General features: G+C 43.7%; 2 protein-coding genes across 2 annotated transcripts in view; both read right to left on the reverse strand.

Moving 5' to 3' along the window:
- The window catches only part of dpysl4 (dihydropyrimidinase like 4), a 33,698-nt gene extending 31,034 nt beyond the window's left edge, over nt 1–2,664 (reverse strand). The window contains exons 1-2 of the mRNA XM_063222007.1: nt 2,475–2,664; nt 2,290–2,378 (exon numbers count right to left, since the gene is read on the reverse strand). Of these exons, the coding sequence (XP_063078077.1) occupies nt 2,290–2,378; nt 2,475–2,664 (279 nt within the window). The remainder of the gene's footprint in view (nt 1–2,289; nt 2,379–2,474) is intronic.
- A 1,541-nt stretch (nt 2,665–4,205) lies between these two features.
- The window catches only part of jakmip3 (Janus kinase and microtubule interacting protein 3), an 85,601-nt gene continuing 73,584 nt past the window's right edge, over nt 4,206–16,222 (reverse strand). The window contains exons 21-25 of the mRNA XM_063222008.1: nt 14,479–14,544; nt 13,690–13,731; nt 10,695–12,126; nt 8,059–8,160; nt 4,206–4,966 (exon numbers count right to left, since the gene is read on the reverse strand). Coding sequence (XP_063078078.1) covers nt 12,067–12,126; nt 13,690–13,731; nt 14,479–14,544 — 168 coding nt within the window. The 3' untranslated portion in view covers nt 4,206–4,966; nt 8,059–8,160; nt 10,695–12,066. The remainder of the gene's footprint in view (nt 4,967–8,058; nt 8,161–10,694; nt 12,127–13,689; nt 13,732–14,478; nt 14,545–16,222) is intronic.

Consider the following 16,222-nt stretch of genomic DNA (forward strand, 5'->3'; position numbering starts at 1 on the left):
TGAAGATCAGTAAAGTCATGTTCATTTTACCTCCTAGTTGAATCCTTTATTTTAAATATACTCTAGGAGTAAATTATATGCTTTGTTGTCTTACAGTTCTCCACGTGCCTTTAGAACGCTTATCATCACGCAATGGCAAAGAGGGAAACGCTGGGCCAACCGGCTGATGTCCTCGCGCTCCACACCAGTCTAGCTATCACAGATCACCCGCGTGGCCGATTATCTTCCCGCATCAGCACCAACCAACACCCACCCGTAGCTCCACCCGTCACCACTTTCCCTTCTCTGGCAAGGAGCCACGGGCTTGGTGCTCATGCTAGCATGGCATGTGTATAGTGCGTAATAAACCTCAACGTTAAAACTGTTGCATTCACTTCTTCCTTAACATTTCAACACCATGAGTTCTGCTCCATCATTGTGATGGCAAACGTACAAAATTGTTAACGAAAAGGAGAAGGGAGAAGCCAGACAGAACTAGGCGTGAGAACCAAGCAAATGGTGGAAACGATACGGAGGACAGGATCTGTAACAATTCCCTTGTGCACAGTTTTACAATTTCATATATATTTATTTATATAGCGCATCCGTACGAGCTATGGCATGCTTTGAACTCTCAACTGCAAAGCTGGCCCAGTTTATTGCGAACGGATAAAGACATTTGATTCCGCTGTTTCAGCCCGGGGAATATGGGTCATCTTGGGTACAGTAGCTGCAGCCACTGTGCTAAATTGTGCGGAAAGGAATCGGATTTTCCTCAGCGTATAACAGTATACTCTCCTCGGCTCCCTACTCTGAATTAGCAGCACTTCAGTGGTCGCCACGAATGACTACGGAGTAGCAACGAGGAGGAAACCTCCAGTCGTTTGGCCCGAGCAGGGGAGAAGGGTAGGGCTGCCAGACGAAACGTCTGGGCTGAAATATCTGAACGCATGAGTGGTTGCCTATAGTAGCCAAGCTATTGGGGGCCTGTCCCTTCAACCGGCTTTGGTTGAGGTTTCTCCTTTGTCACACAGCCCATTCAGCATGGCTAGACAACTGGGAGGAAACCGAGAGGGTTATACAAGAATGGTGATGTTTGGGGGACATTGCGTGGAAATATAGCCTAAGGAAGATGCGCGTACCCTGGTGCGTTAATCGTGATTAAACAATGGCCACAGTTTTGATAGCAACCGCTGCTTCTCTGTGAAGCTGCAACCCACTATGAATGGACAAGCTATAGCCTAAGCTACAATGGCTACATGTCAGTCTAATATTGGAACTATACCATAATGATCGATTAAATATTACCTATAATGTGTGTATGTGGCACCATTTGCTCGTCCGTGCCTATATTCCTTGAGTCACAACAGGCTGTTGCGTGAAACCATGTCGCTCAAATATCCAATCAACAAAGTAAACAAACAAAAACACCAATTTCCGTGTGGGCATCACCATAATGACCGCCCATAATTGACAAAATGAGCAACATATTTTATCGCGGCGACAATGGATGCTTACCGTTAAACGAGGAATGTTCTTCTTGCCTTGAAAAGACATGCCGGTAAGGTTGTTTCGGGAGGAGCTTTGATTGCCGGGTTAGGAAGACACGCGAGAAGCGGATAACAGTGATATCAGGGCGGTTTTACAGGACAGAAAACTGCAGTGAAAGCAGTAGCAAGCTCTCAGGGTGATTAAGGGGTCGTTGTGTATCGAAGAGACGATGTTTGATTGATATTGCAATACACTTGAAAAGGCCGCCGAGGCGAAGCGCACGGACTGGAGCTCACTCCCCTAAACAATATTGTTCCTCCTCGCAAACCATCTGTCTGTTTAATATTCCAGACACATCCCACAGGCTAATGGTGGATTGGCAGGCCCTAAGGCTACGCTTTTGGTCACAGAAAGAAACCACATCCAAACAAAGCACCAGGGCTTTTAAATACTCCTATTACGCGCAACTTGTGTATGAGAATCATGCTCATTCCAAATTATGTTCCATACAGGCTAACATGTCTCTCCTAAATGTGATGTATTTTTATTTGGGCAAAGGTACATAATGATTTGGAAACTTACTTAATTTAAGGAAATGGTCACTGTTAACTTTTAGCTACCCAGTGTAGGTCTACTAAAAATAATTAGATTTGCTAGTTCCCTTAAAGTCTTAACAGGACGTCACATAGGTTTTAAAATAACTACCCTAACATTTCCTCAGCCACATTAATTACAGCCTAGTGAATAATACACTAAAAACAAACGCGCAGCACATTTTATTATTTTAACATTTTATTAATACCATCAATAGAGTGTTACCTCACGTCGCACGTTGTGAAGACGTTTGGGCCCCGTGGGATAAACTATGGATTGGCCACCGTGGGAGCTGGATGCCGGTCCCGGTCCCGGTTGTGGTCGAGTTTGTTGAGTGCGACTGACACTGGAGAAATCACTCCGAACACTACCGGCATCACTGAAACTGTCGGAGTAGCAGTCCGCCTTACCTCCTCTAGTCATCTTCCGGGCTGTGTTTGGACTGTATGACTCGAAGTTCAAAGTTTTATTTTCGTATGCCCCCTCGACATTGCAAAACATGCCTCCGAATTTCACGCGTGGTTTTGGACTTTCCGTCCCAAGTCTGGAAAACAGAGAACCTTCATCGTCGTCTCTGACGGCAATCTTCCTATCTGCCATTGTAGAAAAAGATCAATCATAAAAAATAATCTGTAGCCTATGTGTGTTGCCGATTTTTGGTATTTAAGTAAGCATGAAAATATTATGTCTTCTCTAAGCCTCAGTCTCAAAAAGTACAATGGGTGGATTCCGCAAGACAGTGTAGGAGCTGTCCAAATGGGAGGGGTGCTGAAACGCACTCGTGTAGTGACCGCCGGTGAAGTACTGTACATTCCACCAGATAAGCTGATGTTTTATTTAAATTATTGTCAGGGAACATATACAATGCTAGATAATAATGTATATTAATGGGATTTATAAAACTTTTCCATTTCTGTCACCTTAAAATATTTTATTCTTACTCTCAATCTCGTGAATATTGCCAATAAATGCCAATGGAATTGTCCAAAAGCCTGGCAGCGACTTGTGTGTTAAGTTGTGCGAAATCCAGGTCACACATGAAACGTCAAGACAAGTATTGCCTCGGGCAAGATAATGCTCATGCCACCATGAATGATCACATCATATCGGTATCAGTTAGTCTGCATGTACTACCAGTTCTTTCACACCGCTATAGAATTCTGAGCTATAAAATATACACTGTAAAGTGTTAAGTGTCCCAATCAAATCTCATGCACATCCAAATAAGACTTGTTTCGGGTGCAGGTTCAAAAAAGTTAAGTCCATAGGCAATGAAAAAATGCACACCCGCGAGCTCCCATTTAATCCATTTCATTTCTGTGTGACGTTTCGGGCCACCCTGGCCCTTTTTTAGTCTGAGGGAGGGCAAGGGTGACCCGAAATGTCACACAGAAATAAAATGGAGGATTAAATGGGAGCTCACCGGTATGCGTTTTTTTTTCATTACCTAAAGTATAAAGTGTAACAATAGTGTAAAGTGTAAAGTGTAACAATAATAATCTAAGTGAAGTGCCAAAGGTAACTGGTATGTTTTATATACGTATGAGGTGCTCCATCCTCCATCTGTGATATTTCTACCTACAGTAGAGTAATCTAAACCCAGATTTGCACATGTCACACTTGCAGAGGAACTAACATAATCAGCATGTCTCCTCAATCCCCACAAACACCCAAACACAGGGCTTGACTGGTAATCTGGCATACAGGGAATTTTCCCGGTGGGCCGACAGTCCCCAGGGTCTGATACTGTTGTTGTTGTTGTGGTTGATTTCCTGGGGATTGGCCCACTAATTAGAGGGGGAGGCCCATTGGTCCATCATGATGAATATAGACAGTGGATTCAGCCAGTCAATATATAGTATGAAAGAGGCCTGTGCATGTTTTGGGCTGATCTATGCCAAGAATGCCCGGGCCACTTTTCGGTCCAGTCCTGCCCAAACATTTAACCACAACAGCCCCAACAGACCCACCAAATGCACTCCCACACACGCACACGCACACGCACACGCACGCACGCACGCACGCACGCACGCACGCACACACACACACACACACACACACACACACACACACACACACACACACACACACACACACACACAGAGTTGAACTACTTGACTACTTCAACATAAAGTGCCAGTTTTATTTCTTTCACTTTGAGTCACAACCATTACAGAGTAAATCTGGTTGCTTTATTTTAATGCAAAATAAATATGGTGGACAGTTAAAAACATATTCCTAATAATAATAATATTTATCGTAAGGCTCCATCAAAAGAAAACTCATTCAAATTAAGGCATTTACAGATATGTGTCTGCATAGAGCAAGCACACACATAGACATCTTTGCAGCTTCGGGTGAAACGCACCATCAAACACACAGATCAAAAACGCTCCCGTCTTAAAAGGACAGGGCATTTCTCAAACCTAGTGCGCACACTTCCAAGTGTATCAGCTTAATTAGTCATGCCCAGTAATAGCATACTCTTTGGTGAACTCTCCAATCACTGGGTGTGACTAATAAAAAGTATCAAATCACTGGGCATGATTAATTAGGCTGAATATACTTGGAGGTGCGCACACTAGGTTTTGAGAAATGTCCATTGTGACATATTCAGGTAGTAGTATGTCAGAGCCAATCGTCTCTCACTGCAGTGTGTCTGAGCCAGGATGAAGACTGTGGGGACGGACGGACAGACAGGTTAAGATGCCTCAAGGAGGTGGCAGGAGGTGTCGTTGTGGAGTTATCATTTATAGGGTTGTATGAGGAGCTGTGAGAAGAGGAGGAGGTGGTGGTGGTGGTGGAGGAGGAGGTTGAAGACGAGGCTGCAGAGAGGAGGTGCGGTGCTGAGGAGGACGAGAGCACCTGGCAGTCGGAGAAGTGCAGGACGAGACCCGTAGCCCTGGAGGAGGAGGAAGAAGGGGAGGAGAGAGAGGAGGGGGAGGAAGAGGGGGAGGAGGAGGAGAGAGAGGAGGGTGAGGAGGAGGAGAGAGGAGAGAGAAGAGAGGGGGATGGGGAGGAGAGAGGAGGTGGAGGAGAGAAGGGAGGAGGAGGAAGAGGAGGAGGAGAGAGGGGAGGAAGAGGAGGAGGAGGTGGAGGAAGAAGAGAGTGTCAGATCAGACAAAGATAGTTGAAAAAGTCTAGAACTGGAACTAGGAACAAACTTCACACAAATATTCTTAATCACCTTTTGTAGTGCTGCACAAAACGTAAACTATGAAAAAGAAATAAGGGCAGCACTATTTACGAACAGCTTTAATTATATAGAATCGTTTGCTTGCTTTTCCTCAGTGTCAGAGCACTCGCTGAGGAACAGTTGCTTAAGCATTAGCACAGCCTGTTTTTCTCCTGTCTTTGAGAATTTTACAGATCAGGGACCAGGGGTGCATTTCTGGAAAGCGTAGTTGCTAACTATGTTAGCTACTCTGTTGGTTGCAATGCAATTTCACATTGGCAACTACCTAAGTTGCTAACTGCTAACAACTACGCTTTCCAGAAATGCACCGTAGGATAGAAATACTTTATAGTCTATACCCACTGCACTGCTGTATTCAAAGGAAGGAAATGCAAGCAGCCTCTATGCCTAAAATAATCTATTGAAAAGCTACATCCCACCTCTCACACACACATACAGTATACAGTACACACACAGCGAGAAGTGTGTACAGGTGCAGAAAAAGATAATGATCTCATTGTGTTGTGTTTGAGAGCCCATCTGGACTACATGATATTGCAACCTAGAGAGTGTGGAGCTGGGCTATCCTGATTCTCATCGACTTTCAAATCTCTTCGAGACTTGGTCTGACCAAGAGCTTAACAATGAATGTTTCCCAAACGGCATGGTTGACCCGCCTCCCTAGGTTTGCTACTGGTGTCCGACAAAGTTGGTGGAGTTCCAGATTTTTCGGGAGATCAGAAACAATATTTACATTGCTCTTGGCCTGACTAGAGGCAACACAGAAGGTGTTGCATCACTAGGAGGGCGTGGCCTGGCTAGAGCTGGGCGCCATATGGCGACAGCTCCCCCCTGAGGGCAAAGGTGATCCTTGGGGAGAGCAGATCATTCAAAACAAATCACAGAACAGGGCACACAATGGCAGACTGGGATAACCTCTGCTCAACACTCAGGGCAAATAAAATATTTTACTCACCTACTTGCCTGTTTTTTTTTGCCCGACACTGAAGAAGGTTAATAAGACCGAAACGTCTGACGGGCATAAAACACAAAACTTGGAGTGCTATCCAGGGGTGAATTTCTCAAAACCAAAGTTGCTAAGTACATTAGCTACTTTGCTGTTTTCAATGCATTTTCCCATTGGCAACTACCGAAGTTGCTAACAGGCTAACAACTTCTCTTTTGAGAAACTCAACCCTGTTCTCTTTATTTCATGTATTCTTGAGGAATGAGTACCCAGTTTTTTACTTTGGTTGAGTTGAGCGCGTTACACCCCTTAGTTTGACATACCTACTTGTACATAAGCGCAACACACATCACCATAACCAATGACAGGCAGGGTGTTGGGGAGCACAAATCATATTTAGCTGGGTGTTGAATCCGTTACAGGTTGTTGACGGAATGACAGAGCCATTTTGGGCTGTAATTCGAGGGAAATGCTTCCTAAGGGGACTCTTGGTACCACGCGTGTCTGTCAAGGTGGCTTTGCAAACTGAGTTCGTAAGGAAGCTTTAACAAGCTGTACTGACTGCTACATTGATTGGGATCTTTAAGCTAAAGGGATGTTACATGTAAGCAATGCACCGATTTGAGTTTAATGTTTGTGTGTGTCTGTGTGTGTTAATGTGTGTGTGTTTGCATGTGTGTGTGTGCGTGCGTGCGTGCCTGTGTGTGTGCGTGCACGCGTGCGTGTGTGCGAATATGTGATGCCCACAAAAAATCTAAGAATCATCTCCACTTATTGTTATAATAACGAAGATGATAGTTGATAACATATTTCATCACATGGAATGCCAAATAAAATGCAACAAAGTGTGCTTGTGATTGTGAAATGCTTTTCGCGATTATCATTTTAAACATATATTTAAACTGAAAGTAAGGACACTGCTGTATGCTACTTGTCAGACTCTCTGCTCCTCATAGCATACTCCACATCTCTGTGCGTTCTCTGGGTCGGAAAGGATTACACAGTCAGTGTTAGAAACAAGCCGTCTTCCCTGGATGAAACGCGGGCAGCACAAAAGCCCCAGATCTAAGGGCTTGTTTTTTTTTCCTGTCACAGATTTGCCAGGACTTTGTCTCCCTGCAGGGGTTACATTGTAGGGAGATGTTTTGGAAGTGCTCGAGAAAAGAATGAATGCCCTTTGGTGAAGACCTATTTTTCTTCTTCACGGAGTGCAGCAGAGGCACATCCTTTTCACTGTCAGAATTACACTCCTGCACAGGCCAGGGCTTAATTTGACAGCCAGCACAGAGATTAACATAGTGCTCATGAATAAACACATACAGTATGGATAAATAAAATCAAATAAAAAACCCAGATGCATCAATTTAATTTATTAGTGTATTCCAAAAATGTATCAAACTTAAAAGAGACAAATATCTATCTATGGTTGCAAAAAAAGGAGTAAAAGGAGGTTGAATGTCCACTATAAAGTTATATCTTCGGATATCTTCGAAAAGGTGGATTTGAAATGCAATAATCTACTGCTTTTTATTGTTCAAATAACCCTTTTATGCTTCCAGCTATAGTCATATACCCATTTACTCTCAATATTTACAAACAGATTACACAAGTAACATACACGCAGTACAATTTTTATTTCAACAAATTGCATTGATTTTATTTCAACAAATTGCATTGATTTCTATGGCCACAAAACTGCAAAAAAAAAAAACGCCAATTTTTCCCGTTTTTACCCGCAGACGGCCATCCCAAGTAGTCAAATTGGGCGTGTAACCACCCAGTCTGGCAACACTGGTCACTGACCCAATTAGAGATACTTTAGGTGTAAGATATCAAAAATGATGGTGCAAACCTGCGTGGACGAGCAAAGGAAGAGTCCTGCTGTTGCTGCTGCTGGGGGTCAAGAACGTCATGTCAGGCCACAGAGAGTTGATGTGGATGTACTGTATGTCCCCTGCTGAAACGGATTAGATTAGATTAGATTAGATTTAAACTTTATTTATCCCCAAGGGGAAATTTGTGTCCCATGTTGCTCTGTATAGATAAAAATAAATAAAAACGAGAAATTGAAAAAAGCTGAAAAAACAAATAAGGGTGATCACTATGCAGAAAAGTCTGTTTTTTCTCTTTGTCCTTCATTGACAAATCATACAGCTGTATGGCTTTTGGGACAAATGATTTTCCCAGTCTGTTAGTTCTGCATTTCAGTGCCCTCAGCCTCCAGCAGAACTGACTCTTCTATTAGCATGGAATATGATTGACACACTGTCATATTTTAAGCAACATGGTACGCTGAGGAATGTCTTTCTTGGCAAGAAAAGAACAAAACAGATTTAAGCATGCAGACATTGTCTTTCAATTTTAATGTCTAATGATGTCTGACACCTTTTGATCGTGAGTGCAAGAGAGGTGCAATCTGTCTAAAAGCAGTTTGGTTTTGTCTCGATATGACATCAGGCTATTCTGCCAGGTTAGGATTTGAATATGAGAAAAACATTGGAGGGACATGGATACAGAACTCCTCATCACCAAACATCTCCTAGTAGACAAAGATACCCCAAACTCTGCCCACCCAAAGCAAAGGAGAGTGCTCAAGTTCGGTCTCCTAAGGGGGGCGTTGTCCCCTCCTTCTTCTCTTTGGTGAAGGCTTGCATAAGATGCTACCACCACCTAGCCTGAGTATCATCCTCCGTAGTGACCGCGCTGGCTCAATACTTTCGCTTGCTGACCACGGAGTCTGACCCTGCAGCCACCCCTGGCAGTTGGAATTCAGATATTCGTTCAGTATCTGAATAGCCAATAGGCTCGCTGATAGTCTAAGCCCCTCCCCAAGCCCTCTTACATATTCAACTGAAATACAACAACTTGATGATGGCGATGTGATGTCTGTAACCAGGACATTTGATAGTGCTTGGTGTAAACTGGGACATTGCCGTCCGCCAAGACCTTTGACGGGCTTTCGGCACTGACACTGCGCAGCTCTTGGGCAGTCACACTGGGCGTTTCTCTTCTGTTCACTTTAATGGTTTTAGTTGACAGTTAATATCTTCATAACAAGGTTGGAACAAGCGCAGCCCCATTTCAGTGTTACTTTTTTTGCTGTCACACTCGACGCATATACACAGACACAAACTGGGAAGGAGAGAGGGTGGGGGCTGCTCCGTGGGCTGTGCATTTGGCGCATATTAAACAATGCAACTAGTAGTTTCCCAATAAAATTTGAATCATAATGCCGCATCCAGTACTATAATATCATATAATATTGTCCTTAAGTCTGAGCGATGCATTGATTATTTGTTTAGGGTACGTTTTCTGCCAGCTAAATGCAAGGGGGAAGGGGGCTATATTAGCAAACAAGACGATTGCACAGTTAGCCTGCTAATTTTAAATATGATCACCTGGAGCTAATAGCCTTCACATGGCTTAATCCATCCCTGTTATCAGTCCGCTTGAGGTTTTTGCTTCGGGAAAGTGAAAAAATGAGGTCCTAATTAATCTTCAGATGGTGTCGGACCCTGACGGTGCCATAGGCACACGTTGTATGTCTCCCTGAAATCATAGGTTTTTGACGGACCTCGACAAGTTCTACACTCCTTAGTTACCGTTGCTGAGCTCGGATTGGTTGGCGGCCGTTTGTGGGAGGGGTTTTGCGAAAGGCTAATTCCCTCATTAAGTGAGATAATTTCCAACTGCCGGGGGTGGCTGCAGGGTCAGACTCCGTGGTCAGCAAGCGAAAGTATTGAGCCAGCGCGGTCACTACGGAGGATGATACTCAGGCTAACGACCACCTATACCGCTAAAGGAACCTAAAGTCTCCAAAGGTCTCCCAGCCGAAGGTCTTCCAAAGGGGCGTTCACCTGACGTCATATGGATCCAGGAAAAATACGGGCTTGATGTATCTTACTCTTCTAGAAGATGTTATACTATGTTTCTGTGCATCTCATGGGACTTAGTGCCTCCTACTGTGTTTGTGTGCTGAGGTCAACTCTACGGTTTCACTTGCCTGATTATCATTGACTTTCAAATCTCTTTGAGACTTGGTCTGACCAAGAGCATAACATAACAACAATTAACATTTCCCCAACGGCATGGTTGACCCTCCTCCCTTGGTTTGCCTATAGATGTTTGCTTCCTGACAAAGTGGGAGGGGTTCACGATTTTTCGGGAGCTCAGAAAGTACTTGCATTGCTCTTGACCTGACTAGTAGCAGCGCTGAGGGTGTTGCGTCTCTAGGACGGCACAACCTGGCTACTGTTTCACTGTGACCTAATGTAAATCTCATGCCATGGTGATATTGAAGGACCCAAAGCATCACTTATATTATCTCTGAATGCATGTTTCATTATTATTGCACAAAATGAAAATAGATATATGTTAAAAACACATGGTTTTCTTCCTAAATATACTGGTATATATATAACGGTATTGTCTAAATGATTGTGTGTGTGTTGTATCCTACAGTATAATGCCTGTATATTCTGTGGTTACCTGTCAACGTGGCAAGTGTATGGACTCTCTCTTCAGTCCTCTGTGGTTGTGTGTGGCTGGCGACGGCGTCTTCAGAGGAGCAGTTCTCTAGGATGCATCCTGATAGGCTGTGTGCCAAACCCACACACCTGTGCAGACTGGGGACTTCACACACCTGTGCAGAATGGGGACTTCACACACCAGTGCGGACCATGTCGACTGTACTCCCATCTGTGCAGATTGGGGACTTCACACACCTGTGCGGACCAGTGGACTGTACCACCAGCTGTGGCCTGTGGACTTCACACACCTGTGCAGACCAGTGGGGATGTCACACACCTGTGCATGATGAGTACTACCACCACCAGCTCTGGAAACTGGTGACGTCACGCAGCTGTGCGGAGTGGCGAGGTCAGCGACGTCACACACACCTGTGCAGACCAGTGGACTGTACCACCAGCTGTGGCCTGAGGAGGGCACACTGTAACAGCCTGACAGCCTGAGGTTGGCAGCATTGAGGAGCAACTCGCTGGGTAAACCAATCCATGTTCCCCTCCCTACTGTAGGATGACCACAACACCACACCCAATCCACTCCACTCCACTCCAACTACAGCACAACCTTTCCTTTTCTTACACCACCGCCTCTGTCTCTCATCTAGCCAGGGTCTGACCGTCACCGGGTCACTGAGGTAAACAGGCCTGTGAACACGGTAGTGGGGGCCGCTTGTTAAACACTGTGGTGGGGAAAGGAGCTTTTACTTGCTTTCCCACTCGTTAGTGAGAGGAAGGGATATAGAGGTTTTCAAAAATTGGGAGAAAGGGGGAAACCAAATGTGAAAAAAAAGAATCCACATTTTTTTCAGAATTTCTCTGTGTCAATCTCTCCACAAATAAGAAAATACGTTACAGTTTCAGCTCGAGCTCTAGTTCCAGTTTCAAAGATTTGGCCATAGAGTGTTCATCTCTGTGTAATTGCAATGGAAGAGCTGGTGGCAGCGAACTCCACAGGGATTGGCTGCGTGCCTCATTGCATCATCATGTAAACACTGGGGGCAGAGTTGCCATGGTAACACATCTCCATTTTTTTCTCAGGGCTTCCACAGGGAAGCAGTATAGCCACCAGCACTGCCTGCGTAGCAGGGAAACAGAGAGAGAGAGAGAGTGGGAGTGCTTCGATTTAAGAGTCCCTTAAATTCCCACAATGCACCAAATCCATCACACTGATCCAACGGTCATCCGAGTACTTTTTTTGTTTTTTGTTTTGTAAAAAGGGGCCTTCTCCTTTTGTCCCTTAGTGAGCACCATAGTTCTATAGTAGTAGACGTAGTTCACGGCGTAACCAGTAATGTCGTCAGTCTCTGTTTGTGTCATGAGTCCAACAGCATATTATGTTATCCTTTCCTCCTCAGGATAGACCGCTCCGCTGAAGGCCTTTCATCAGACACAGCAGACTGATGAGCACATGGACAACAGACAACAGAGAAAATACATAAACAGGGCAGTCATTATAAACATGGAAAACATGACCCTAAATTAAACCAACAACATGTATCAGTCCAGGGTCAAAAGGTTACGTGAATTCAAATAATTACATAAAGTAGACCTTAGCAGAAAGTAAACAAAATCAATGACCCTCTGAGCAATAAGATCAATCATCTACCCATCAATCATCAGTGTTGTGTTGTGTTGCTGTGCAGTACGAAAGGAGGGCAGACTGGCTCTTTGTAGGACATCAAAGACATCAAAGACAAGAAAAAGAAAATGCAGACGTCCATTAGTACAGCTCTGCCACTGCCGTTTGTAGAGCATTTTAGATGGAGTGGGTTAAAGGGGCACAAGGTAGGATGACGTCATTTGCGCGGTGCCCGTGGCATGCCTGTCTCAAAATCTACACTGTAATAAAAAAATGCTGCTCAAATAAACTTGCTGTGAGAATGTTTTTCATCACAGAATGCCAGCAGTTGATACAAATCTAAATATGGTATGTAAAGCGATTTTTCATATGAAAAGTGTTTCCTACGAAACTCGTTTGGACTGTTCTGTCAAAAAGTTGCATTTGGGGTTTTCTGACAGCTGACCGTGGAAGTGGCCACGAGAGTCATCATTCACATACTAATGATTCACATAACCATCGGCTGACTCGGGACAGTGATTAATTCAACTTTTAATCCTACCTGGAGCCCCTTTAACCCCTTAGCGCAGAGCCTATGTTATAACCTTACTGTCACCAAAAATGTAATGGCTATGTCTTAATCTCTTACTTAAGGCTCTTGGTACTGTCATAGTAATGTTGTTATGATGTAGTTGAGTAATTTCAGCACATAGTGAATAGGCCCGCCGGCGGCCCCATCTGTAGTAAGAGGCTACTATAAGAATAAAGGGTAAGATGAAGACAGGAAAGGTTATTTCAGTGTTTTTCAACACTGGGGTCGGGATCCCATATGGGGTCGGCTCGGCTGGAATTCAAATGGGGTCCCCTGAAATGTCGTAGCCTCTTTCTGCAGCAGGGGTTGCCAGCGACCCTATTCACTTGCTGAACATGCTTAACTACATCTTAACAACATTGCTGTGACATTACAGAGAGCCATAGTGCTGCGCTAAGGGGTTCAAATCAATCCCAATAAATATTACGAATTAATATAATATCAGGTAATTAATATTGTGATTGAAACACTGCATACAGTCTTAGATTGTCATGAATATCTATTGGCTTAATAGCCTGCAACTTAGCTCAGTTGTGTTTTTTGGTGGTGAATTTTTTTTTATGGTATGGGTTCCACAGAAATTTGGGATGTCAAAATGAGGTCCCATGGCAAAAAAGTTGGGAACCACTGAGTTATTATATTCGGGCACTGGTTTAGGTACTCCCCCCACCAACCTGGCGGGTCAGGAGTTGAACCGGCAACCTTTGGACTACAGGTCTGACACCCTAATCGCTTACCCATGACTGCCCATGAAGAGTGAAGGGTACTGTGAGAGAAGACAGGAAAGGTTATTATATTCGGAAAACCCACCTGAACTGGCTTGCCGGAGAAACTACGACCAAAGAATGAAGGCTAGAGAGAAAAACAAAAATAAAAATAAAAACTGAAGAGGTGGAGAGATGGAGAGGAAAAAGAAAAGAGGAGGGGAAATAAGAAGGAAGAGAGAAGAAGGAAGACATTTAAGAAGTGCTGAAGTTGGACAAAAGAAGAAGACGCAAGTTCACTGACAAACTGATAGAGCTTGCATGCATATACAGTAAGTGTAGTGGACTTGCAAAGTGGTGCACACATATTTTATCTTCTGTAGAAAATGTCTGTTCAGCAGAAACAAGTCGACCTGCCACTGTAAAATGCATGATTTTATCAGAGTTGTATAAAGTAGTAGTAGAAGTACTGTTACGGACGGACTCGGCGTTAGCCTGGCTCTCACGCAGACCCTTCGTGCTTCGTGCATCTTTGTTTCCAGAGCTCGCACGAGGGTCTGGAAATCTTAGACGAGCCTGAACGGCATCCGATATTTCATGGTAGGTCCAATCAGAATCGCGGGGCGAGATCGCGGGGCGGGGTATACAAAAGTCAGTGGTTGAAGTAGTAGTGATTCAAAAAATGCCACGTGAATTCTCCAATCAGGTTCGAGCTCGTTTGAACACACCCCCGCCTTTCCACAGTTAAGCAATTGTCAATGTTCCAGAACCATCGCGTGAGAACCAGGTTAACTCAGCGTAATGTATCGGTACTTCCTTGAATGTCCTCCTTTTAAGTCGCTTTGGTGAAAAGCATCTGCTAAATGTAATGTAACGTAATGTACTGATGATTTACCTTTTCTTCTAACTCCTTTATCTGCCGTCGCTGTGCTTCTATCCATTCCTCCAATTCCTTTATTCTCTGGAGAAAAAAGAGTGAAAAGTATCTGGTTCAGTAACATGAACCGAAAGCAATGTTACGATACAATACAATAGTACTTTATCGTCAGTTTACACTGAAATTCATTTTGCATTCCTGAGCAAGATTCGTTTAAGACAGGAGATGCACATAGCATCACAAGACTATTAAACAATACTGCAGTTGTGCAATTTTTGAGTGAAATCAGTCACACATACAGTACAAAAACAAGAAATGTCCTGTTATTGCAGTGTGGTCAGTAAGTTGCATATAAATGAGCATCGTCATGACTCACTTAAAAAAATGTCACTTCTTAAAATCCCTTGGGAAATAATAAATATTACCAAACTGAGGTGCATTTCTTGAAAGCGTAGTTGCTAAATATAGTAGCTACTTTGTTGGTTGCAATGCAATTTACCATTGGCAACTACCCAAGTTGCTAACTGCTAACAACTACGCTTTCGAGAAATGCACCCCATGAATTGGATGCCACCTATAGTGTTTATGCAAAAGAAAAAATCATAACCTGTGGCTAAGCCTAAGTAACTTGTGTCATGTGACCTGTCATCTATTTGTTTACTTGCACTCTAAGAAAATTTCCCTGCAAAATAACGGCAGTTACTGGCAATTATATTTACCTGTAATTCTACTGTTATTTCACACCAAAAATCAAATACAGCTCATTGCTGTTTAATGTATCACAGTATATAACATTTTTTCAGCAGCAATTGAACTGTTAAATAACAGTACTCTACAGAAAAATAACAGTACATTTCAGTTAAAAAGTTGAATTGTACTGTGTGATGACAGGCAAATACTGGGTCATAGTTGTATTCATGAATATGGCCATGGCAACTTCCCACCCCACCCATCATCCTCCATAACTGTGGTACCCTGGCCATGTTACCACCCCACCCTCCCATCGTTCACCATGACTGGAGTGCCTTGAGCATGATACTATGGCGCTATGCTGTATTGAGAAAATGGTTTGCCGTGGTCCTTTGAAAGTGTGGGCATGAATAAAATTTCAGAGTACGCAGTGCTATGTTACAATGATAGTGTGCAAGGTGGGCTTTTTACTGTATCTCTTGATGAGACAATGATGAATATAGCATTGGTCAGTATTTAAAAAATTATTTTACACCAAGTAGCACAGCAAACAAGCAGCACTACAAGCTAGCTCTCAAAGCAATACCTAATTTGCAGCAGGCACATTATATGCAACAATGCCACAAATGATGCCACATACAGCAAGCTTTCACAAAGAGGAAAGTGTGCAAGCATGTAAGCAAGCTTGTAGGCAAGCTTGTAGGCAAACAAGTGCTATGCTGTGCCATGCAGGCCAGCCAGCAGGCAGGCAAGCAACTGAAGTGTTGATAGTCCAGATTTATATACAGGTGCAAGAGTACCATGTGACCAGAGTCATCAGGCCCTTGGCAGGTGACGCCCGTAATTGAATAATGGCATAACAGCCCTACTCAGATGAGGCCAGGCACTGATTAGCAGATTGGTTTAGATGGGGCTGCTTGTTGCAAGAGTGTTACAAGTTCTTAAAATGTTTCAGCCATTCACACTTTCATCACTATCAAAATGCATGTGCTTCTCACACTTTGCTGCATCAAGCACTTTTTAAGTATTGTAGTTTCCTTAGAAATTGTTTCATCTTGCTTGATAGTATCAG

The sequence above is a fragment of the Engraulis encrasicolus genome, chromosome 17 (genome assembly GCF_034702125.1).
Source record: "Engraulis encrasicolus isolate BLACKSEA-1 chromosome 17, IST_EnEncr_1.0, whole genome shotgun sequence".
In the NCBI taxonomy this organism is placed as follows: Eukaryota; Metazoa; Chordata; class Actinopteri; order Clupeiformes; family Engraulidae; genus Engraulis; species Engraulis encrasicolus.